Genomic DNA, 24,518 nt, shown 5'->3' with positions numbered 1-24,518 from the left:
CAATACTGCCCATCATGATTTAAATATCCTGGATGGATGGTGACTATCTGTGTAGAGAAATTATGAATGTTCTCCCAGTATCTTGATAGATTTCCTCCAGGTGTACTCGCTTTGTCTTATCTTCCTGTGATGGACTGGCAATCTGTCCAGGATATTCTGAGCTTTAACAATCATGTCTTCTTCCCTGTCTTCTTCTAAATGTACTGGCAGATGAAGGCTGTTTTGAGTGTGGTATATGTTTTAAAGCTTACTTTCTTGCAATGCAATAACCCACTATCAGCTTATCGTACACTTTCACACAGTGCACCAAGTTGTTTGTCCGGTTCAGTCACCGTCATCACCGTTTTGAAGTAAGTGTCTTTTGAGAAGGACCATTTCATTTCTAAGTGGCTCTTCAGCTTGCTGTGAACAATATTAGAATTAGCCAATTTCCTCAGACAGATGATGCAGTCAAGCTGAAAGCTAATGAAAACTCTTCTCACCAGCTGAACATTTTATTCTATAAAAAATGAAAGTGTTTGTCAGAGCTGTGATAATCCAAAAATCCTAATTATGCTGGTCTGAGGCCCACTGTGCTTGTATAACAATTGTATCTTTCAAGTCATATCGGCTCTTTGTATTTGCAGACATGGAGAAGCTGATTCATGCAGCAATTGCCTCATTAGTGTAACTCTATTTATTCATGGCTCATCAAGAAAAATGTCTCCATCTGCAGTCACTACAGAAAGTTGTTGCCAGCCTGCTAATCCTCTCCAAGGGATGAGGCCATATTTTTTCTTTCAGTCCCTTCAACCCTTCAGTTTCTTCGGTTTCTTGCCAGCTTTAGAATTTTAAGTGCACCCACAGACTGATCACTGCTGAAGATTTTTCTGGCCTTGATCCTCTTACCAGATAACTTGGAAAGAACATGATGCTGCACACATCTGTTGCCCCCAGTAACCCAGTGTTTTTGGAGGAAGCATTGGTGGGAACAGTGGACCCAAAGGATACCCGGATACTGAACATAAAGATTTTCCAACGTCACTGTTTAAACTGGATGTTCATGCATCTTACACCACACCACTTTCAGCTTTAAACTTGTATTGCGCAGTAATCTGTATCCAAACCTATAAAATCTCTAGGCAAGAGATTTGTGGCACATAAAGACTTAAGGTTTGATTGGAGATCTACTGAACAGTAACAAATGAGCAGTAAGAGGTCCCAGTATCAGAGTAGGGTTTCAAACAACACTTTTCTAGTCTTACTGACAATAGCCAGACCTTGAATCAGGGCCGTTCATGCATCATCATGCTGCCCAAGTAAAAGGAAACTTTTAAAGGTTTTGATGTAATTTGTGATTGTGCTGCATCTGACATTAAGAGCTGCTGGTGTCAACTGCCAGGTCTTCATAAAGATAAAGGACTTTCTCTGGTGTAATTAAAACAATTTAAAAAGGGACAATAGCTTTATACTTACCAATAAGATAACGTTCAGTCATATGAAAGCAAACAGAAGAAAGCTGGGGCATTTCCCAAAACTTCAACCTTACTTTGTGGAGTGTATTACATGATCGATCATACTGAGAGCTTCTTCCAACTATTGCATGATAACAAGCATAAGAACGCTCAGAGGCTTGTGAGTCCCAGAGTGCATTAAAAAGGTATGATTCATTTTCCCTAAGCAGTGTAGAAAGAGAGGCTGAGCAGCACACTTGACAGCATACTTAACAAGACAAAGTATCTTTAAATTGAACATTTTAGCACCAGAGTGTGGGTGCTGCAGACCAAATGACAAAAACACCTTTTGTAAATGCTGTCCAGATGCCGGGAACAAACCGATGACATCATTTTTTTACTGACATGTCAACAAAAAATAAAACTGTTTATGAATCTGACACACCATCATTTTGGTTCGGTTTAGGGCTTTTTGGAACAACTGCGGCCAGGATTTAAGGAAACCAACAGTGGTCATTGGCTGGAAACAGTAATCAAACCAAGTCACATGCTCAAATCTGCTGTTTTTCTTTTAGACAAACAAAATTCACAAGTCACGTCGCTTCTACGTTGATTCCTTTTTGGGAATTTGCTTAAATGGCAGAGCCTGTAGTTTTTCTAAAGAGGACAGTCAGAGGTTAAGTAAAATACCTCTGGATTTTTTTACACTCCAAATATGTGACACAAAAGTACAAAAACATTCATGCAAAAAAGGAAATGGAAAGGGAGATTTTTTTTCACTCTCTGTTGTGTGGAATATGTGACTGCAGCACTAAAGCTGTCTCTAGAATGAGCCTTTGTCAGTTGGTCCAAACAGATTTCACATAAGAAAAAAATGCAAGGACAGCCAGCAGTGCCCAGCTGGATGTGTGAAAGGAAACTTTTCCAGCTAAAGCCTCTGCAGTCTTAAAACAGGGGATTCCCATAAAACTACTGCTGCGCTGTGTTTCCCATTAGAAAGTGCATAAAGAACCTTTTAACATTACAATATCTTTATTCTAATCTTGGTCTTACTTTACTTAAGAATGATTCAATAAAAATTCACTAAGTGAAAAGACAGTAACCACAATATTAACACTCATAATAAAAGTGGGCTCCTATTTTACTATCTAATGTTAAATTCTGGAAACAGAACCACAAACCTTTCTGATGCAAAAAATTAATAAACAAGGATTGTGCTCACTCCCTGTCTGCTGGCTGAATCTGATGACGGTCATGATGTCAGTACAAATTTCCATATTCAAATTCTAAGAAATAAACAAAAAAGAGAAGTGCGTAAATTAGTTTAATTAAGTTTTTTATATATATATATTAAAGTTGTTAGTGTATGTTAGAACATAAACTGCCAAATTTATGAGTCAAAGTGCCAAACTGACATAAAAAAGTACAAATATATACAAGAGAAAAACTCGGAAATATATGAGAAACAACTGAAACTATAATGGAAATCATCCAGCAGTCTGTGGTAGCGAGTGGCATCTATTTTGCTGTTGTCTGGGGGCAGCATTAGTGCCAGAGATGCCAGCAGGATCAACAAACTGATCCGCAAGGCTGGAATCATCACTGGTCAGAATTTGGAGGCGTTTGAGTCAGTGAGGGTCAGGAGGTCAATGAACAAACTACTCTCCATCATGGAAAACTCATCACACCTGCTCCACACCAACACTTCTGAGGCAGCAGAGCTCCTTCTCGCTCAGACTGATTCAGGAAATCATTCCTACCGGTATCAGGTTTGTTCACCTGTCACAGGATGTGACAGGTGAACAAACCTGTGAGGCATAAGATTACAAAGATATTTTTGTGTTTTAACTTCATGCAACTAGTTTTCTTACATTTATAGTGTACATATTGTTTTTTAATGCAATTTGCACTTCTCTCTTACACAATGTCAGGCTTACTTTTACTGTTTTTAACTAACATTATTTTTACTTGTTTCTTTAATCACATTTGTAAATATATAAATTCCTGCACATCTCAAGGTAGAAGGTCCTTACCAGGCACCGGTGACACTTTTATTTTAACTGTGTTATTTATTTGTTGTTTGTTTTTGGCTGTACTATTTTTACTCAAACTCTTTTTTCATGCTGCTGTAGCACAAAAACGTCCCCTCTGGCTTCAATCTGTCTGTCCATCTATCCATCTATCTACAGCTGCAGAGATACAGTTAGGCTAATTGTGAATACATTAACACAAGGAAGATGAAATTGTTCTCAATTATTCATATCCCCAGTGGACAGAGACAAATATCAAAACAAAGCAGAAAGAAAACTGCAAAAACAGGTTAAAACTTCAACTCAGAGATGATCCAGTTAGTTCAAGTTAGTCATTAATGTGATGCTGCATGCTTTGGATTACATTCTATAAAAAACTTAGCACTATCACGACCATTTATTTAAGCTAACTAAAAGCCAAGATGACTTGAGGTTTGTATCTGTTCAGAAAAACACAAGACAAAGTAGTAGGGCATGTTAAAAAGACCCAGCAACACAGGATAAGGTACATGGACACATGCACACACACACACAGACACACACTTGGACACAGAGACTCAGCTGATACTTTATCAACTTTCAAGTTAATATAGAGAAAAACTTTCAGTGAAGGCATGATTCCCTTAAAGTCCAGGGCATCTGAGTACGCTTCCTGCTGTCACGGGCTTATCGCAGCATTGAAAACAAGACCTTTCCCTACATGCTTTCCAGTGTGTACAGGAAACAAGGCCCAGAACTCCTGAAAAACCAGGAAGAGATAATCAACAGGTCCATGTCAAAGTAAATTCTTAATCAAAATGGGCCTAAATTCAAACAATAGTGAGAAAAGGCATTAGGAGAAATTCTTTCACTCTTTCAAATTGTTTGTGTTCAGTTTTTCATTCCAGATTTTTAAAAAGGCTAAATGGGGTCATGATCTCTGTGACTTGAGTTAAAACTTAAAAGTTAAAGCAGAATAAATGCAGTAAGAGGTTTGCTTGTATTATTGCAAAAAATTTTAAGTGGATCAAAATGAATAGGTCAGTTCTTGTGGAAAAAATGTCCTTTTTCCTCTTAAAAACACCTGAGTGTGGAAAAGTGGGAGCTGAGCAAAAGGAAGAATTACATCAAACCTGGAGGCTTAAAATTATCACATTTTTATAAATAAATATGACGTGTGTGTCATTACTAAATTGTATGTATGTATTTATCACAAACTGTATATAAAAAGACTTCTTCTACATTTAAAAAGTGAAGCTGATGTGCAATTGCCTTAAATATGCATTCTTTCTAATGACCAGAAGAGGGCAGGCCATATGATTTCAAGTTGTTTATTTTTGTTTGTTTGTTTGTTATTTAATGCTGATGTATTTTTAGGATACATGAATATTATTTTTTTGGGACTCACTCAACAAAAAATGTCTTAAAACTAAATTAAGGCCACACACTAGTAGGTTGTTGAGAGCTGCCATTTCCATACCTTGATCTAATCAATGTTGTTAGCTAACATGGCTTAAATAAAGACAGTACTTTAACATATGATTTACTGATTAAACTGTCTATTGTCGTGTGGCTGAGAAACATGTCTCACAGCGTCACAAGCCAAATTCACCGTAACTGTTTCTGGACTCAAAATGCTGACAGAATGCTGTTTAACAGATTTTTTACAAAGCTCACTCAAAGGAAAAAACGATCGAGGTGGGGAATCACTCCCTGGATCAGTTCAGGTGGCTGTTGCTGTCTGAAGAGGAGCTAGAGCAAAGGTGAAGTGTGGATAACTAAATCATGTTTAGTAATTACTTAGTATTTTCCAGAGAGAAGCATCCAGGGTTACTGGACTGACCAGGGTTCCTTAGGGTGGTGGAGTGGGACAGGCAGCTGAGTATTGCAGGGAATTTTCAATAATTCAAGATATTAGCATCAAGCGCTTAGACTGACCTGATTACCATGCTGATTGACAGTTGTGTTTCATCATGGTCCTTCAAAAGTCAACCACTAACTACCAGATGGAAGACAGGCATAGCAAGGACAAGCGCAAGAACCAACCACAGCCACCAGCAAGAAACCAGCAGTCAAAAAAAACTTGAAACACAGGGACAACGGAAAAGTATCAAAAAGTAAACAAAGTTTAGGGTTGGGGTGATTTATGACGACTTTGTTATTCAATGATTTGGTTCAAAATATATTGACAATCATACTAAGCTATAGAAAGACATTAGTCTGAAACCTGTGCAAGCACAAGCAGCACAAACTAAACTGAACCCGTTGTCAAAATAGACTGTATAAAAAGATAGACATATCCAGCATGACATGAACACAAGTTAGTGAAGTCCCATTGAAGTTAAGACATAAGCTGCCAGCAAAGCATAACCTGTTTAATTGACTGTTGTAGGAATTTGTCGATAAAACATTTTTTTATTTTATTTTTTTTAACTCCAGTAAAGGCCTTAATTTTTAAAAGGCACATCATACCATACTCAGTTTAATTTTAACGTAATAAGCAATTAAGCGTGTCACGGCACTGCAACTATGTAAGCCCATTTCCGCCACTAAAAAAAACAAAAAACAAGTATCCATAATTCGAAATTTCGAGTTTTTTTTTTTTTTTGAAATTTCGACTTATTAACTTGAAATTTTGACTTATTAACTCGAAATTTCGAGTTACTTTTCTCAAAATTTTGAGTTAATAACTCGAAATTTCGAGTTAGCTCTGCCAATCAGTAATCTACGTGAATGAGGTCACTTTCTTGTTACCCAGAAGCATATGGCGCAAAGTAACGCGCACTCAAAACCAGATCGCAAAAATTGGCGCTTTCACGAGCACGTTTGCTGATAGTAATGCCATGTGATTCAGCTAATAACACAAGGATCTCATCATTTTTAAAGCCACGCTGAAAATACTCAGCAATCTGTGCATTCATGACTGGATGTAATACCGCTAGCTGTAGCTTAGCTGTAGCATTTGTACCAGAGGGCTTCAGCTTCCGGGTAACAAGGAAATGACGTAATTCACGTAGATTACTGATTGGCAGCGCTAACTCGAAATTTCGAGTTATTAACTCAAAATTTTGAGAAAATAAGTCGAAATTTCGAGAAAATAACTCAAATTTTCTAGTTATGGATCCTTTTTTTTTTCTTTAGTGGTGGAAATGAGCTTCCATATGTTTGTGTTTAATTTATAACCCTTGATTATTGTTATTCGTGGTTTTGAGTTCTCTTGATGGTTTTTTGTTCATGTTAAATTTTTTTTCCTGCTTCCAGTTTCAGTTTTCTGTACCTTCTCTGTGTTTCACGTCTGGTTATTTTTTGTCTCTGTGCTTCATGTTTCCTTTTTTTCCAGGTCTGTCATGTTTCTACATCTTATTGTCTAGTTTGCGTCTTTGTGAATTGTCTCATGTTTCCTGTTTTACAGTCTGTGTCCTGTGTCTATGTTTTCAGTTTTGGTTCCCCTTGGTCTCATTATGTCTGATTGGGCACAGCTGTGTTCCCTCCTCTTTCCCATTCCCTCGTTACTGCCTCTTGTATTAAAGCCCTGTGTTTTCCTTGCTCTGTGTTGTGTCGTTAACCTCCATGTATACCCTCTATGTGCTGTGTGTTCCTGGTGAAATTCTAGCGAGTCCAGTTCAGTTTCTAGTTCATGTTCGAGGTTTTTGGTTTATTTTGTAAAGTTAATTTCTTATGACAAGTTTCTCCAGCAAATAAAGCTGTGTTTAGAGTTTAAGTCCAATCTCTGAGAGTCCTGCATTTAGGTCCAATCCTGCCTGCCACACAACACATGTGATGACACTATAGGGCGTTATCTCAGAGTTCCATGTAGAATAAATAAAATTTACAGATCTGATTTTTGTTGTTGTTTGTTTGTTTTTATTGTGTGACACAAAATTAGATCATGGTAGATGGTCAGAGAAGTTGTCCCTTTGAAAAGAATGCAAGTTCAGTGTGCTTCCACATTGAATTCACTTTTTAGACCCTGAAGCTACGTCCCTATTTTCTACTCTCCACGTGTCTCCCCCTGCTGGTGATTATAAACAATGCATGCTTAAGGCACTTTTGCATTGGTTTCAAACTACATCCATCTCCTATATACCTTCTATGCAACACAGACACACATACTTGCAAATTATTGCTAACTGATTACAAAATTGGTAGAATTAAACTCATTAAAACCAGCTTCTTGAATTTTATTTATCTCGCAACAAATGGTAGCATTTGTCAGATAAGACAATTAAATTTCAAAAGGCAAATACAGCTGAGATAGTTCAAATATCAAGTGAAAAGTGTATTATTAATGGTATTTATTGGTGTTTATTAAGGCTGCTTAGTTTGTTTTAAATATGTGACCTTAATTCCATCCGTCTGAGCAGATTTTGAAAGATCGCCATCGTGTCCATTTAAATACAGAAGATGAGAGGAATTTATAAACACAGCGTAAGTTGTGTTTATTCGATTGTACAAAAAGTTAGAGGATGATTCATTTTAAACTTACACCATTGTTGCTAGACATTTCTGCATTCATTTTTCATCATATGTAACAAAGTATTAGGTATAACAGCTCACTATAAGTTAATAAGTATACTTTCTTTTTATAGGACTTTTTAACACAAGCAACAGTCACAAAGTGCTTTACTGAGGTAAATTGATACAACTAGCCGGTGCCAAAGGCAAAGTGAATACACATAAATCAAGCAACACAACACGAAACACAAACACCACCCTAATGCCTACGTGAGCAGTTGGGATTTCAGCTGCTTTTAAAAGATGTCACAGAGTCAAGGGTGCGGCGAAACAGACTCGGAGCATTTGATATTATAGGCGGGGGCCTAACCTCATAAGTCGATAAAGGAAAAACTGAAATTTAAACCTGACAGGAAGCCAGTGCAAAAGCTTTAAAAGCAGGGTGATACACGAAGACTTATGAGAGTGAGTTAAAAGCCTTACAGCAGCATTTTAAACAGACTGGAGATGATTAATAGATGCTTTATTCAGACAAGAAGTGCATAATCCAAAAATCCAAGCAAGAGGAGATGAAAGAGTATACAGGTATCTCCAGTTCATTTTTTGAGACAGTTCTTAGCTCAACAGTATTTCTTAAATGAAAAACAACAACAGCAACAAAACCAAAAGCAACAGCATTTTAGAGACTTAATATAAGCATCAAATGTCAAAGACTGATAAAAAGTTAACCCAAGGTTCCACATGTTTCAGACAGGATGAAAAGGACCCCAGTCACTATTTGATTTTGCCAATAATGTTTCAGGAGTGATAATTTGTCACTCTGTTAAGTGGCAAAAAGTTATTTGCCATCATTTAAAATGGATAGCTTGTCAGTTTCTGGGGTTTAAAAGAGAGGTATAGTTGAATGTCATCTGCAAACAAATGTTAAGAATTGACTTTACTATACTATGACCTAATGGGAGAATATACAATATAAATAACAAAGGACTTTCAGACCCTCGAGGAATGCCATATGTTAGACAAGCAACACTCACCAAAAGCTTCCCACGAAAACCAAATAGTTTGAAATGAACCAATCCAAAACAGGGCTGGAAATTCCTATCATGCAGTTTAACTTATGGATCGGGATCTGATGGTCAATGATATCAAAGGCTGAGCTGAGGTCAAGCAAAACAAGGACTGATCTCTTACTTTATCTGCTTATCTGCAGCCATCCAAATGTAATTTGAGACTTTTAGTAGAGCAGTTTCATTGGGGTTTTTTTCTGAAATAAGAATGAAATTTGTCAGGAATATTGATCATCTCCAAAACATTCCTTAATTGTGTCCCAACAACCTTTTCTATAGGGCTGGCCTTTGCCCCTGCAACTAAAACACTTGAAAAGGTGAAGCTTTTACTTTTAAGGCAAATGTCTCCATTTGTGTCACATTTTTCAGTTTCATTCCCACACTTATCAAGTGTTGGTAGACAAGTCGCAAACTACATGTAACCGCATCAAAATGATAGTGACCAAAACAGTCACAAGGTTTTCTGTGCTGCACCATATTCCTATGCCTATATATATGACTGGCAGAAACCACTTGCCAACTGTGTAGGGAATACACATTTGTCCAGATCAAAAGACCGGTCCCTAAGCCTGTAAGAGTGAGCCCATCATAGGCAATTAAAGTCCTCTTTAGTTCAATATTTGCTGGTGTTTATTCAAATTGTTCCAAATTTGGCTCATCTTTGAACAGGCAGTTTTTTATAAGCCAAACGTTATTCTAGTATGGAATGTGCATATTGGGCTAGCTCAGCCTTTCCATGTCTTGAAAGAAACTACTGTATGTATATATGGATCCACCCACTGGAATGTAATAAAGTCACAAAAATGTGAAGTGCAAAAAAATACTGTGTTCATGTTTATTTATTGCACAGGGAACTGATAGGGACTAGTGGTTGCACAAACAAGAAAATTGGATTGCTGAACCTGTCACATGGCTCAAATCAGCCCTTTTGGTAATACACACATGAGCTGAGGGAAGGAATGGGAGAAAATCCTATGTTTATAAGAGGAGAATGACATAAATGTATTACCAAAGAGAGGTCCTCTCAGTTCAGTCCCTGTTGATTTTCACATTCAGTTGGATGCTTTACCTAATCATCTTGTTTCTTGTCTTCTCATCATCATCTATGAGAAGTTTCTCTAAAATCCTACTTTCACATTAGTGACTGTAATGATTTCAACACAAAATAAGCACTTCCAAGTTGTAACTCAAAGCATAAAATGTTTGGCTTTGTCCTTGAACCTGATTGCTTTCTGACAAAGAAAACTGATCCACCTGCTAAGTACTCTTTAAACACGGCAATGCATCAATTATTAACAGCAGTGATGCTTTTTTGTTTGTTTGTTTGTTTGGTTGCTTGCTTTTTTTTCCCATGTTAGAAGATCCAGTGTTTTTCTTTTCAAAACTATATTGGAGGATATCAGGTATTAATTAAGGTTAATAGCTCTGTAGTCATGCATCACACTTTCTCATCTAATTCAGGATCCACTGCATGTGACTGGCTTTTATATAACCTCCTGATCACAGCATGTTCTGACCGTCCTAGAGATCTAATGCTCCCAAATAATTGCTTGCAAATTGATTGATTACCATTATTCAGCTACTTTCCTGACAAAATAGCAGTTCCAGTATATTTGAATAATGCTATGGATGAGGCCTGGGGGGGGGCGGGAGGCTTAAAGCCAGACCCTTTGAAGTAAAGTCAAAGAAGGCGGAGAGGAGGCTGTCTCCCCGGCTTTTCTTCCTCTTGGTTAACAAGACATGTGATTAGCATTGCTGTCTGCTACTTAGTTTTTGCCCTGCAGTCAGCCTTGTCTGCCTTTAGAGGAAACACTGCCTGCAGGCAACTAAACCACCACAAAGGTAAGTCAGTGTCTTGTTAATGTGTTCATATCTCCTGATTTGTAAGAATCGTGTTACTTTAATTGTCAGGGTTTTAACTTGTGTCATTGGGGCAAATTTATGTCTTGAAAGGTTTTAACTTTTAATGAAAGACATATCTTTTATGTTTTTTAAGAAAAGTCACTTTCCTTTAATCTCCTCAAAGGTAGCATAGGTTGCAGAGCGTGTAAACTGACTTAATGAGAAATATTGAACTTGTTTGTTATCGCTACAGTTTCTTAGAGTAAAACTATCCCAGGATTAATGTCTCCAAACCTGCTGTAAAAGCTTCCCTTTGCAAACATAAGGATTGCTGCAAATCCCCTGCACCTGTTGAATACTTTGCAGGAACAATAAATTCCCTGAATTTCATTTCAGAATATGTTCAGTTTACAGATCGCAGAAAATAGGATTATTAAAAGTAAAGTGCCATATTGATTGCTTTTGGGAATTTTTAATCTTCTTATTCACTTCTTCACAATGTTTACTTAATAGAGCACAGCGAAATCAGTAGCTCACACCCACTTAGCAAATACACATAGAGGCAGCATAGACAGCTCGCCTGTTAACATGTAAGAGTTTAACTGTGGGAAAATTGTGAGCAATGATGTGTTCATATTCTACCATTTCAATGAAACTTGTTTTTCTCTCAACTGGCGCGCTTGTTTTTAACATTACTGCCCACTTGCACATGGAGAAATTAGATTTGGTTGGCCAGTCACGTGATGGAAGAGTTGTTCTTGCATGGCCTGTGGAAAACAAGACAATTATGTGACCATCCGGAACATTCCTTCACTTATTTATGTGTATCATTCTGTCAGCTTGAGCGGCCTTACCTCATCCTCTGAAAGTAATGCATTCTGAAACCGAACCATGTGAAATATTTTGTCGAGGCTCCATTATAACAGAAACTTGATTAAAATCCTGCAGTGATGTGATTGTTGAGCTGTGCCAAACCTTTCCAGATCACAGGACAGATCCATGTGGCTGAGAAGGTTTAAAGGCTTAATATAGTGGTCTGATATGTTTGGGCAAAACAGTGGAACATGAACTTGACAGTAGATTTCCCCATAGGACATTGTTTTCAGCTCTTGAGTGACAGCTTGAGTGACTCACAAACACAATAAAGCTTTTCTATGAAAACAGGAAGTAAATGTAATATACTGTACAGTAAAGTCCCATTTTGAGGCCTTGAAACCTTATAGCATTTTGACATTTGCCAAAAGTAATCATTATAGGGTGGAGTGCAGTATTAGTATCAGTATCAGTTAAAGCCAAGCAACAAGCCCTGGAGGTTTGAAATTGACAAAGACTGCAGTTCTTCTACTGGACATTTGAGGCTAACTCCAAAAGCAAGTCAGTCACCACAGACTGCCGTAAAAATCATTAAAATGCCCAACTTTACAGAATATATGCCCCCTGCGACAAAAAGTGTTTCTGTTTTTAGTTTCTAGTAGCCCACGTTCAGGTTTATTTGCTTTCATTTCCAGTGGAGTTTGCAAACCAAACTTTAACCTCTGTGGTCTACTGGGTCTTTGCAACCCATTGAGGATTATAGGCGAGGTTAGAAGTTGGCTTAGGTTTTAGTTAACATGTACTCAGTTTGTATAGAGCGTCACCTGTATAAACTACCCAAGTAGGAAAAAACAGCTCTTTAAACAGGAAACACTCCAATTGCAAAACGTATGAGAATTCATTTCTTTCTGTAAATCTGCCCATTTAGCATTGTGGCTAAAACAAACAGGACACACACACTAGCTGGGATGACGGTGACCTGGTGGATCTTAAAAACTGTAATAGTTGGTCAAGTATTCACTCCATGCGAACACCGTGCAAATGCTAGGTTGGGCCTTTCTTTACTCTCAAATAGCCTTAGCTCTAAGTGTCATGGATTCAACAAAAAGAAAACTGAAGTTCTTGTTGATTGCATGATATCATTTGTCCAGATTTGTTATCTGTACATGCAGCATGCTGCCCATTCCAGCATGTTCCTGATTCTACTGGATTTAGATCTAATCACTGGGGAGGCACTGCAGTCTGCTAAGATTAAGGTCATGTTCATGAAATTAGTTTGAGATGACACATTCTCATGCTGGTAGAAGCCATCGGAAGACAGTGAACTGTTACCACAAAGAGATGCACATGGTTAGCAGCAATTATCTGACAGGCTCTGGCATTCAAACCTCAAGTGATTGGTATTAAGGGGCCTAAAGTATTCAGTGTAGACTGCTGACACAAGGAATAAATACAGCCTGAACCTCATAATATGCAACAATGCTTTTTAAAGCCAAAGCTGGCATCTGGAACTGGTGCAACTCAGTTTGTCTAACTATGGAAGGCTCAGCTCTAGATTCAGTCCCATATGTCTTTTTGTAGTCACTATAGGAAGAGAACATTTTCAGCACATGCAGGGATGACTTAATAAATCTGAACCTGACCTTTAATATTAAAACAATCTTTTTCTCATTCAGTAAAGTGAGACAGGACATGTAATGCATATCCATGACCTGTGCTGTTTGGTTAGATGTTGCAAACTGTGTTCAGTGAGTCAGTTCAGAAAGTTGTTTATCAAATTCCACTTCCACTCTCCACTCACACGTACGTTGGACTTGCAGGGACATTTACATGCAAACTTTGCTTAAAAAATCTGTTTTAAACACTTAGCTTGCACTAATAAACATGACGTGATCATCCCCAAAGAATGTGATAGAATTTGATCACTCACATGTCATGCTATAAACCTCATCATTCAGAGTTTATCTTAAACGTTACAATGCATGCGGAAATGTTCCCATATTGTTATATGCCACGGGGTGCTATTAATGCTGACTAATGACTTAAACTACTTCTGTTTGTTACAGCCCAAAACCAGGGAGATTGCTAGTTTGCAGGCATCAGGTTCACAATCATGCCTGGCAGCACTGCAGGCAAGAAGCTTGATCTTTCCAAGCTCACAGATGAGGAGGCTCAGCATGTGTGGGAAGTTGTCCAGAGAGATTTTGATCTGAGGAAGAAGGAAGAAGACAGGCTTGGGTAAGTTCACTTATTTCTCTGTAATTTGTCATTGGTGTAGATGTCTGGCTGGTGTTTATCGAACTGAATTATTTGGCAGCAGTAAATCATAAACTGTTTAACATTCTCTACCAATTTCAAGATGGTTGGAGTTTTTCCCACTAATGGGTTTATCTTTAAAACTCAACAATAAAACAGACCCAGATAAAGTTACACAAACGATTAAACAAATTGAATTAAACTTCTTTAAAATGAAATCTCTTGCTTTATAATCTGGCTTGGTAAATTATGGGACTTTATTCTGCTACCCTAATCTATCCTACATGCGTATGCTGAATAAGGATTACATGATTATTATATGTGAAACACTTACACTTTTGACTTTCTTCTTGGCATTCTGAGACCACTGTATTGCAATGTTCATTACCTCTCAGTGGCAAGTGCTTCTGTTGATCCATAGAGGCAGTTCATGTGTTGTTTTAAAAGAAATGGCTTTTTTTTTCAGTGCTCACTGTTCATTGTTGATTATTTAGGAAATGAAGCTCTGCATCCAGTCATGCAGCTTTGCTTATTTGGTTTCTGCTCATTATTTTTGCACCACTGGCCATTTTCAATCCTGGGGTGAAGAGTAAGGTGGTTTTGTTGAATCTGCTGGCATGTTTTAGTTAGGCCACATGTCCTTTGGCATGTGCCCTTTGGTGCGTGGCTCACTGGGTTATGTGATAAATGAGACTGGGCTGTCCAGTGTGATCTCACTCTGAGGTGTCGCATCAGGGCATTTCGTCAAATGTCATGTGCATCATTACTCACAAGGTGTTTTTTAGCTTTAGTGCCTTAATGCGCTGCCCTTGGTAAAACGGCCTGCATAACCACGACTTGCCTCATTTTTGTGACCTGCACTCTCAACCTAAGGATGTTAAAGGAGTTACAGTGGTTCAAAGTTTAACACCCAGGTGATTGTGAGACCCATCATGTTTGAAAATTGTGTTTGTTCTATCTTGAACATGACTTTTCCGCATTTTACTTTCACATTTTTGGCAAATATTAATCTCCATCCAGGTCACAACAACTCGTTTAGGGTGTGGAGCTAAAATAAAGCCTTACCCTAACTCTAATTCTCCTCCTAATCCTAAATCCTGTGACCTGCTGGATGTGAAGAGGTTAAAGTAGTACCATTTGCACCAGTAGCCCACCCATTTATTCTTATTCATAAAACAGAATTACTCTAGCTTCTGATACATTTCAGATTAGACTGGCCTATAGTAGTGGAAACCTACAAATCCTCTACCTCTACTTCTATTTCATTTGTGAACTTTCACTCCATCCACAGTTCATGTCATATTATTAAAGCTGTGCAGGGCAACAGCTGCTGAACAGACACAGGGCAAAACTGAACAGAAAGTTTTTGAGGTGTGCTATTTTTTAACTATGGCCACTTGTACAGTATGCTGGGAATTTATTGCTCTAAGGCCTCAAAAATAGAAAGCAGACGAGGTGTAGGCATCATTTTCAATTACAACATCCTGAATGATGATTATAGACTTTTTTCCCTCAATGACTCAAAAAACAGCTTTAAGGTTAACCAGTGCCAAGTCAGCACTAATTGCCTGTCAGCTGGTCAGCCTCCTGTTCTTTTTCAAGTTTGAACACAACAGACACAAAGCTCATATAAAAGCCTCTTTTGAAAAGCAGTCAAATACAAATTCTGTCTCCTGAGCGAGCAGCTAGCTGTTAGATGTTCAGTAAACCGCAGACGAGAAACACACAGTGGTAAAGAGTGTGTGCTGTGCACCTGTAGTACACACGTATAAGAGTTGACAGACATCACAAGATTTTTTTATTCATTTTTCACTGCACTAACCTACGTATATCACACCGTATATATATATTTGAGTGTCATGTAATCAGGCAGTGTTTTGCTTGTGTAGAAATGAGGTCCCTCAGTGATACTACACGAACACCAGCAATCAGGCACGAAGAGTGAACACTGCTTACCCAGTGGATTTTGAGTTTTAATTCTGGACATTTATGTGTGCTTTTTGTGAGATTTTTGTAACGAATGTGGTGAATTTTGGACATTACAAATATATGTCCACTACTAAAGCACCAGCATGTTTTATAAATTAGAAATCCAACTTTTTGGTTTTAAAAGGAAGTGGACAAAACATCTTTATTCAAATATGACTTTGAACAGAAGCCAAATCTCACATTACCTTTCACTGCACCATGGCCCTCACATGAATAACATAGATCTCAAATCATGTTCCGCTATAAGATCTATTTATTCATAAAATATGCATTCTCAGTCAGTTCGTTTGATGTAAATTGAGCAGATATGACACTGACAGGAAAAAGCGAGCAGACTAATTTTGTTCCACATTCCCAACAGACGATTCAGTCATTTGATACTAATTCACTGACCTCCTGCTCACATTGCATTGGCGGATGATTTAGAAATCAAGCTATGGGAGGAAGACGTTTTACAGGAAATTTTCACTTCACCTGTGGATGATCAGTGCAGGGCAGCAGCAGCAAATGTCCCCATTTAAGAGGTTAGACCACAAATGATATAACAGCCATTTGTTTTTCTTTGTTCCATATAACTTTCACAACCCCCTTTTTTTTTAGACAAAACAAACATTAACAAACAGTAATAGAAATATTGCCTATAAATGTTGTGCATGGTTTTATCCTAAACTGCAGTTTCTTCTTTTGTCTACACTCGGCTTTAGAAAAGTTTCACACAGACGTAGTACCCTTTGTCTGCACAGACCAAAGTAAAGTAATTTGCAGACTAGCAGTTGCGGCAGATCGACCCGGTCTCACTTTGAAGATGTCATGTTGTTCTGTCTGTTCAGCACCACCTTAACAATGTAAGGCACAGATTAGCCTGTAGCATCGTTTCCAACATGCAAGGTGGTTCCAGGGGTCTCTCAATGACTGAAACATACGTAATTAGACCACAGAAAAGTGTGCTCCAATTGGTTTCATCACTGTCGCGAGGGTAACAGAGGAAATGCCAGAGGAACTTCTTGCAGATGGAAGAAGTTTGCCTTTTAATGTGAGGCAGCAGTCTGAGAACTCTGGCCTCAGATGATCTAGCCTGTGACGACTGAGTTTGTACACTCACAGATGTTTTCACACCTCAGCAGTATAGCTCTAGTATAGTAGTATAGAAAGTATAACTTTATGCTATTCACATTGGTAGTGAGTAGTATAATAAGTAAAGGTGTATTTGCTTCTTATTTAAAAACTCTAGTAGGCAAAACTTTATGAAAGACTTAAAAAAGTTCAGAGTGAGTAGTTGATCCTATAGCCAGAATTGTGATCTACAGTTTTCTTAGTATTCAAGCAGCTATGACTGTAATGTTAAAATCAGATCCATATGAATTCATGAACCTATTCCACAGCCATGCGATTTAATGTGTACCCTTCCAGATTTTATCCTTATCAAAGTGTTCTCTTTCATGCCTGCAATCAGGACAGCCTGCTCTGTCATGTGAACAGTTACTGGTTTGAAAGAACTTATTTTAACCTTTCAGCATCCTCAAGGACCCCTGATAGCTTGTGTAGGGGTAAAAGTGTGCTAGTATGGGGTTTTGTTTGTATTTGGGGGTTTCAAATTAAGTCTCATTCACTCATTTTGACATTAAAGTTTTTCTGTTAAAAGATTTTTCATCCTAACAGACCCTAAACCAGACCAAGTGGTGTTAATGAATAAAAACAAAACAGCACCAGAAAAGGCAAAGACCAATGTAAGATCATGTGACTGTGCTATCTGCCACGCCCACCTTCTAATGCAGACTTTTGTAAATGCTGTTCTTCCTCACGTTGAAAGGCTAAGAAGCTAATGGGGTGTCTTTTTAGGCCCCAAAATTAAGGTTGCCACTGTTGCCTCACAGCAAGAAGGCTCTGGGTTCAAATCTACTGGACGGGGCCTCACTGTGGTGCTGTTCTACCTGTGCCAAAGCTGGGTTTTCTCCAGTACCTCACCTTCCTTTTACAGTCCAAGGACAGGCATGTGTTAGGTTAATTGGTGCTTCTAATTTGGCCATAAGTGTGAATTGCTGTCTCTCTGTTAGCCCTCAACACATTGGTAACCTCTCATAGTCTGTAGTGTACCATGCTTCTCACCCCATGACAGCTAGGAAAGTCTCTAGCGGCCTTGTGAATCCCCCAGAGTGGATGGATGGTTCCTGACTCAGCAATAATGTAGACGTATAGTGGATACACTATAACTGGCCACACTTTAGCCCCACTAGTGCATCTCCAATTACTTCAGATGCACTTTTGGTTATATATATAGTTTTTTTTTTAACATATCTAGGACAAGTCTCATCAGAGTCACTCGTGCTAATTTGGAAAATTTGTGTATTTCTGCAGTTTATTATTTTGTTGTTGCAGCCAGAGAAAACTGAATAGTCTGGAGTCTGTTAAACAAAGTGCTTTCGCCTGTCTACATGTCCACAATAAGAGTCTTTTTCTCACTAATTTACTTAGAATACATTAACAGTGAACCTTCGTGTCTCCAGTATAAATTACCCAAAATAGAAGGCAATGAAAAGCGGGATGGACACAGACTACAAGACAGGACAGTTTTAACCATTTGGGTTGAGGTCCCTGCCAATGTTCTTCTTCAGCTAGTTGTTTTCCATTTAGATGAGCCAGTTGTTTGCTTCTCAGGCAACTGTTGTTTTCATCCAAGTCCTCTGTGATCTATAAAAAGGTGCAGATTTTCATGTGGTTTACATATAAAACTGCCCACGCCTAAATCGTGCAAAACCACATCTACTGGATGGATCACAAAATGAAATATTTTGGCAATGATTTATAATTTGCTTTGTTCACTAAAATAACAGACATCAACACACTTCCTAAGTGACAGACCTTTATTTTAAGTATTTGTGTTGTGTAAACTACAATCTGGCAATATGTTTAGCTGTAAAACCTTGTTATTTTTTTTGAGTATTATTGTGAGAATTTTAAAAAAGCAGGCAAAATGAGACAATAATACTGCACTAATCAATATTTTATTACTTACAGTAGATCAAATGACTCTGTGTAAGGAGAAAAGACTTATCTGGAAAATTGTTGGCTGAACTGCTGGTCACAACTTTACAAGGCAATGTCACTGTTTTGGTTTTTATATGTTTTTTTTGTTTGGTTGTTTTTTGTTTTGTTTTTTTACACCGTTATACCATCTCTCATTCTTTTGGTTTTCTGGTCTGTCAGTTTACTGTTTGGTTTCACTGTCAACACACATCAATCAGCTGTTTCAGCTGAAGTTTTCCTCTGTTGTAGTTAGTGTGTTTTCCCTGTTTCTCACCCAGCTGGGATAGCCTCCAATCCCACGAGATTCAGAATTGGAGACGCAGTTAAGGAAAGGAAAATATGGATGACTGTTTTTGGGGGGGTTTTCGTCTGTTTTAAATAATGCACTTATGTGAAAAAGAAATTGCACCCTTTATAAGTTCTACATACTTTAATTTAATTTACATATTTTGACCAAATTAACTCAAAAACAACATTAGATAGACACAACATATGACATAAAACACAGTGGCATTATTTATTTAACAAAAATTAAGGCAAAATTGCGAAGCAGTGCAAGAGATTAACTGCAGTCAAATCAAATAACACATGATTTATTGATCATCAGTAAATGTGAGCACCTCTATAAAAGTCAAATTTTATTTATATAGCATATTTAAAACAACAACGGCTGACCAAAGTGCTGTACATTTAAAATAGTCAAAGGAGATAAAAGCATGTGAAGACATGGCAAAATTTAAGGAAATTTTAAGGAAAGAAGCATGATTTGAATAAAAAATAAGACAAATAAAAGTAGTGCAAACTCATTCTGATTTAAAAGCCAAGGAATAAAAGTGGGTTTTCAGACAGTGTCTAATGTTGGGGAGGTCCTGATGTGAAAGGGCAGTTTCTTCCACAGTTTAGGAGCAGTCACAGCAAAGGCTTGATCTCCTCTGTGCTTTAATCTGGACCTTGGTACAGCTAGGAGCATTTGATCCACAGACCAGTTGTATACCAGTTCAAAAGATCATGGGATCTGCACAGCAATGCGAATATAAACGAATAATAAAGTCTTAAAATCAATTTGAAAATAACTGGCAGCAACTGTAAGAATGCTAGTATGGGGGATATGTGGTCTAGGTGAGATTAAATGAACACATGAATAGCTCTCTCAAAGTCTCTGGCTTCACTTTTGCAAGTAGCCAGAGATGAAAGAAACTGGTTTTGATTACAGAATTGATCTGTCTATCAAAGGTTAGATTACTGCCAAAGTCATAGTGGTCACAGCGACCAAACTCAACGACCTCTGTTTAAAGCCATCCATGCCTTAACATCCTCCAAACAATCTAGTAAAACCTTCAGAGGACTTAGAAATTTACATTTCAGTGGTAGGTAAATCTGTGAGTCATCTGCATAACAATGAAATGAGATGCCATATTGTTAAAAAATAAATTGAGCGCATAGGGAGCATGTAAATTTGAAAAAAGGACTGGGCCAAGAATAGACCCCTGGGGGACCCCACAAGAAAGTGAGGTTTTTGAGGATGATGTATCCCCCAATTTAACAGAAAAACTTCGGTGGGACAGATAAGATTTGAACCATTCCAATGCAGTCCCTTTGATTCCAACACAATGTTCAACTGAGAGAAAAGAATCCTATGATCTATGGTATCAAAGGCAGCACTGAGGTCTAATAGTATTAAAATGGCAATATCTCCCAAGTCAGTAAATGTTAAAAGGTCACTGAAATGTCAGTTTCAGTGTTGTGGTGAGTTTCAAAACCAGACTGAAATACTTCACTAATGCCATTTTTATCTTGAAAGGTCTGGAGCTGAAGAAGGACAACTTTCTCTAGGAATTTAGTTGTTGGATGCAGATTTTGCTTTTTAAGAATAGGTTCTACCACTGCATGTTTAACGTCATAGACTGAAGACTGCTATTGAACATAGAAATCAAATTCATACTCACATTGTCAAAAACATCTTTCAGTAAACGAGATGGAACAATATCCAGAGTACAGCTTGTGGGTTTCAAGTTGTTGACTACTTCGTTCAGTAATGAAAGTAGAAATGAAAAGAAAAAATCAAAGTGCTCTAAGTCCAGATCTCAACCAGACTGAAATGCTGTGGTGGGACCTAAGAGCGCTGTGCATAAATGAATGTGTCCAAAGTCCAATGTCCTGAAGCACCGTTGTAAAGAAGAGTGGACCAAAAGTCCTCCACAATGATGTGAAAGACTCAAAGTCACATGGAAAACCATTATTCCAAGTTTTTGCTGCTAAAGGTGGTTCTACAAGCTGCTGAATCATGGGGTGTAGGCTACTTAATTTTTCATTCACTGCTTCTTCAGTTCGATTCAGCTTTTGTTAAATAATCACAGGGTGTTAATTATCCCATGTGTTGTTGTTAAACTGAGGTTTTATTTTTATATTAGAGACTTGTAAGCAGATAGAACCAGATAATTTCTTTTTAGGTATTGATATATAAAACCTTAGATTTGTAATATGATACACTGCACTTACAGTGTTTGTTTTATTTTTAGATGTCTCCTTTTCCACAGATTTCAAATAATTAGGTCAGTTCCTGTACTCCCAAAAAGTACTCCCAAAAGCTCAGGCTGCAGCCCGCTTGTAATAGTTGGTTCTATGCATGCATGTATGTATTTTCTTGAATTTTAATGATGAGAGCACATATCCCTAATATCCCTACAACTTGTCTTAGGCACAGAAACCTCACACGCCTGCTGTTTATGAGGAGTAGCCAATCAGAAGAAAGTTGACCTAAAGTGGGTTAGCGCTATTTTAACAGACTGTTTAAAAGTCCAAAGGGCAGCATCTGCTTCTTTCCTCAGAAACTATTATTTTCCAGCCCTAATCCTCTGTGTATGGCCTCCCTTTTTATGTCTCACTCCTGATCTTTTCCAATTGCTTAGATCTAGTTTATCGCAACTTGTCAGATAGAGCTGAGTCAGCAGGAGAATAAAAGATGATGATGTTACTAAGACTCTCTACACCAGCTGAGTTAAGCTAGACAGAGTCAGATTTATGTGAAGAGCCACAGAGAGAGATCGCCATGTATGGGAACAGGCAGACAGCTATGAAGACTAAAGTAACTAACTGAACGCCTGGCTGCCGCACCCGGATTCCTGAGCTTTGCCGGTTAAGCAAAAACTCTGCACTACCTGCTTTTAATCAAATACTGGAGAGCGCTGGGGAATACACAAAAGTTTTTTATAAAAGCATAAGCATTTAAGCATAAAGATGCTTAAATGTTTAGAAAATTTGTTATTTTATTCATCTGTTGTTTTTATTTTCTTCGAAAAAGAAATGCCTGTAGCCTATCATGGGCCTAAAGGTACCAGAGAACCCAGGTGAGCACAGGGAGGACATGAAGCATGCACACACAAAGGCTGGGTCAAATCCAGGACCTTCTTGCTGTGAGGGCACAGGGCTAATGCTGCATCACTGTGCTGCCCAAATTATTTCAACTATTTTTATTAAAAACAATTTAATGGCCCCCTTTGTTTTACTTTGTTTTCCAACTTTTATAAAATAAAATATCACTGAAGAAAAATATAACACTCTTTGAATCTTACTGTTTACACTACAGAGGTACATACAAATACTCTGCATATACTTGTGTGTTTAATAATGGCGTTTAAATATTTAGGTTCTATTAATCTGAATATTTACAGTTTATTGAGAAATGTTTTTACTGTTAGTACTAGTGAATATATTATTTATATTAGCAATGTGTCAAAGTTTTGTTAGTCTTTTGCTTATTGTTGGCAGTGCTTTTTGTATTTATTTACTGTATATTACATATTCAGCTCTGTACAATTACTTTACTGTACAGCACTTTGGTCCTGTGCTGGGGATTTTAAGTTTCTTTATAAATAAAGTTGAATTGGATATTTTACGACTGTGCAGCATTCCTTAAATGATTAGTTCATGTATCCAATAATACCTGTAAAATGTAGGCTAGTTATTGACTAGCTCTTATATGTGGTCACTTTCATACCCACCAGTGGGATAGATTTGATTATGATCATATCTTAGTAACATGTCCTTCTCAGATAGTAGTAAAAGGTATGTACACAGGCTGTATATCAAAGATGGACTTGCTCATTTGACCTATGACCTCAGTAAACACATTTCTGATCAGAGTCTCAATAGCTAGTGGTCCTATTTAAAGCCAAAAAGTACTTTAGAGTAAGTGCAGCCTGTAAGTGCACAGGTCCCTGACATGATTATTGAAGAAGATAAGACAAAGCTCATAGTTAAGTCTGTTTGGAGAATTGGACCCAATGAGAAGATAGGCTTAGAAATCTAAAGAGTGAAATAGACAAATCAACAAAGACTGATTGCACCAGTGTGCAGTCCTGCTCAGCTCTACTGAAGAATCAAGCCCCTTTTCGCTCATTGTTTCAGCTATGTGATCTGCAGGTTATGGTTTTGTCATAGTCTTGCTACTGTAATGACATTCAGCAGCAAACATGAGCTGAAAATAAAACAAAATTAATGTACACTAAAACACTGGTACCAAGCTACGGAAAGACAAACTTAGCAGCAACATTTCTAAATATTTTTCTCAGGAGCCGATCAAATTTTTGAGGTAACCGTTCAAATGGCTCTTAATCAAAACCTTTTGTGCTGTTGCTGAAAGTCTCCATTGCCCCTAAGTAGATTAAAAACACATTAACTGATGTAATTTTGAATAATTACCATAGAAAAGTGTAAAGTGATAATTTCTTGTGCTTTCACGACCTTCATCAGTCATTGGAAAATAAAAATCTTGTTGCAGTTTTTGGGGAGTTCCACTTATAAACGTCTGCTATCCTCCCCTCTTGGCATGCTGCTGCACTTGTCTTTTGATAGTTGACTTTGCAAGTCATGCCCTGGTGCTTGGCAGGTATGGTAGTTGCCTACAGCACACATGTGTAGTTGAAATCATAGAAGGGCATCTTGTATACCAGATTTGTGGGATTTCATGTTTCAGAGGAGGGTAGATTTAAGAGATATTACTTTTAAATCGCACTGCTAGTGGCCAGCAGCTGTTTCTGCAAAAGGTTAAAAGAGGCTTACAAAGTATCCCATTTATCCCAATGATCTGGGCTATAATTTAAAAAGCATGGCCTTTAAAAAAAAATAAATCTTTAATAAACAATAAGCATCCTCTCATCCTCACTGGGTGTTTTGCCAGACTCCGCCCACACTGTGTGACATTTGGGAGTTGTTATCTGAATTTTTCCACTGCACTACTGTCAGCATCCTTCAGCACCGAGTGAAGCTGTTACTTATCCAACAATCAGCAAAAGTCGGAATTAAAAACGTTGCAGAACAAAATGATCTGACTCAAAGCAATGAAGTCATTGTTAACACACATGCAAGCAGATTCCAAGCCACACAGAGAAGAGGAAAGATGCCATTTGAACAGGAAGAAGGTTAAAACTGATTAAAACTTTACAATAATAACAATATCAAAAGTTTGATAATTACAGCAATTACAATGTAATTTTGACAAAAAAGTCACAGTGAAACATTTTCCTCATCGAGTAACTCTAGAAACTTGCTAGAATTTTCTCCCTTTACTGGCTTTTCAGTGTAGCGGGCTGACATGATTATTTAAAAAAAGGTGCCAAATAAAGCTATGT

General features: G+C 37.7%; 1 protein-coding gene across 3 annotated transcripts in view; it reads left to right on the top strand.

Annotated features, from left to right (window-relative positions):
• Positions 1-10,729: 10,729 nt before the first annotated feature.
• Positions 10,730-24,518, top strand: part of mlphb (melanophilin b) — a 41,511-nt gene continuing 27,722 nt past the window's right edge. For all 3 annotated transcript variants that reach the window (XM_063499229.1, XM_063499228.1, XM_063499226.1), the window contains exons 1-2: positions 10,730-10,806; positions 13,686-13,857. In XM_063499229.1, coding sequence (XP_063355299.1) covers positions 13,733-13,857 — 125 coding nt within the window. In that variant the 5' untranslated portion in view covers positions 10,730-10,806; positions 13,686-13,732. The remainder of the gene's footprint in view (positions 10,807-13,685; positions 13,858-24,518) is intronic.

Source organism: Pelmatolapia mariae, linkage group LG16_19, assembly GCF_036321145.2.
Source record: "Pelmatolapia mariae isolate MD_Pm_ZW linkage group LG16_19, Pm_UMD_F_2, whole genome shotgun sequence".
Lineage (NCBI taxonomy): Eukaryota > Metazoa > Chordata > Actinopteri > Cichliformes > Cichlidae > Pelmatolapia > Pelmatolapia mariae.
This window is presented reverse-complemented; position numbering and strand designations above follow the sequence as displayed.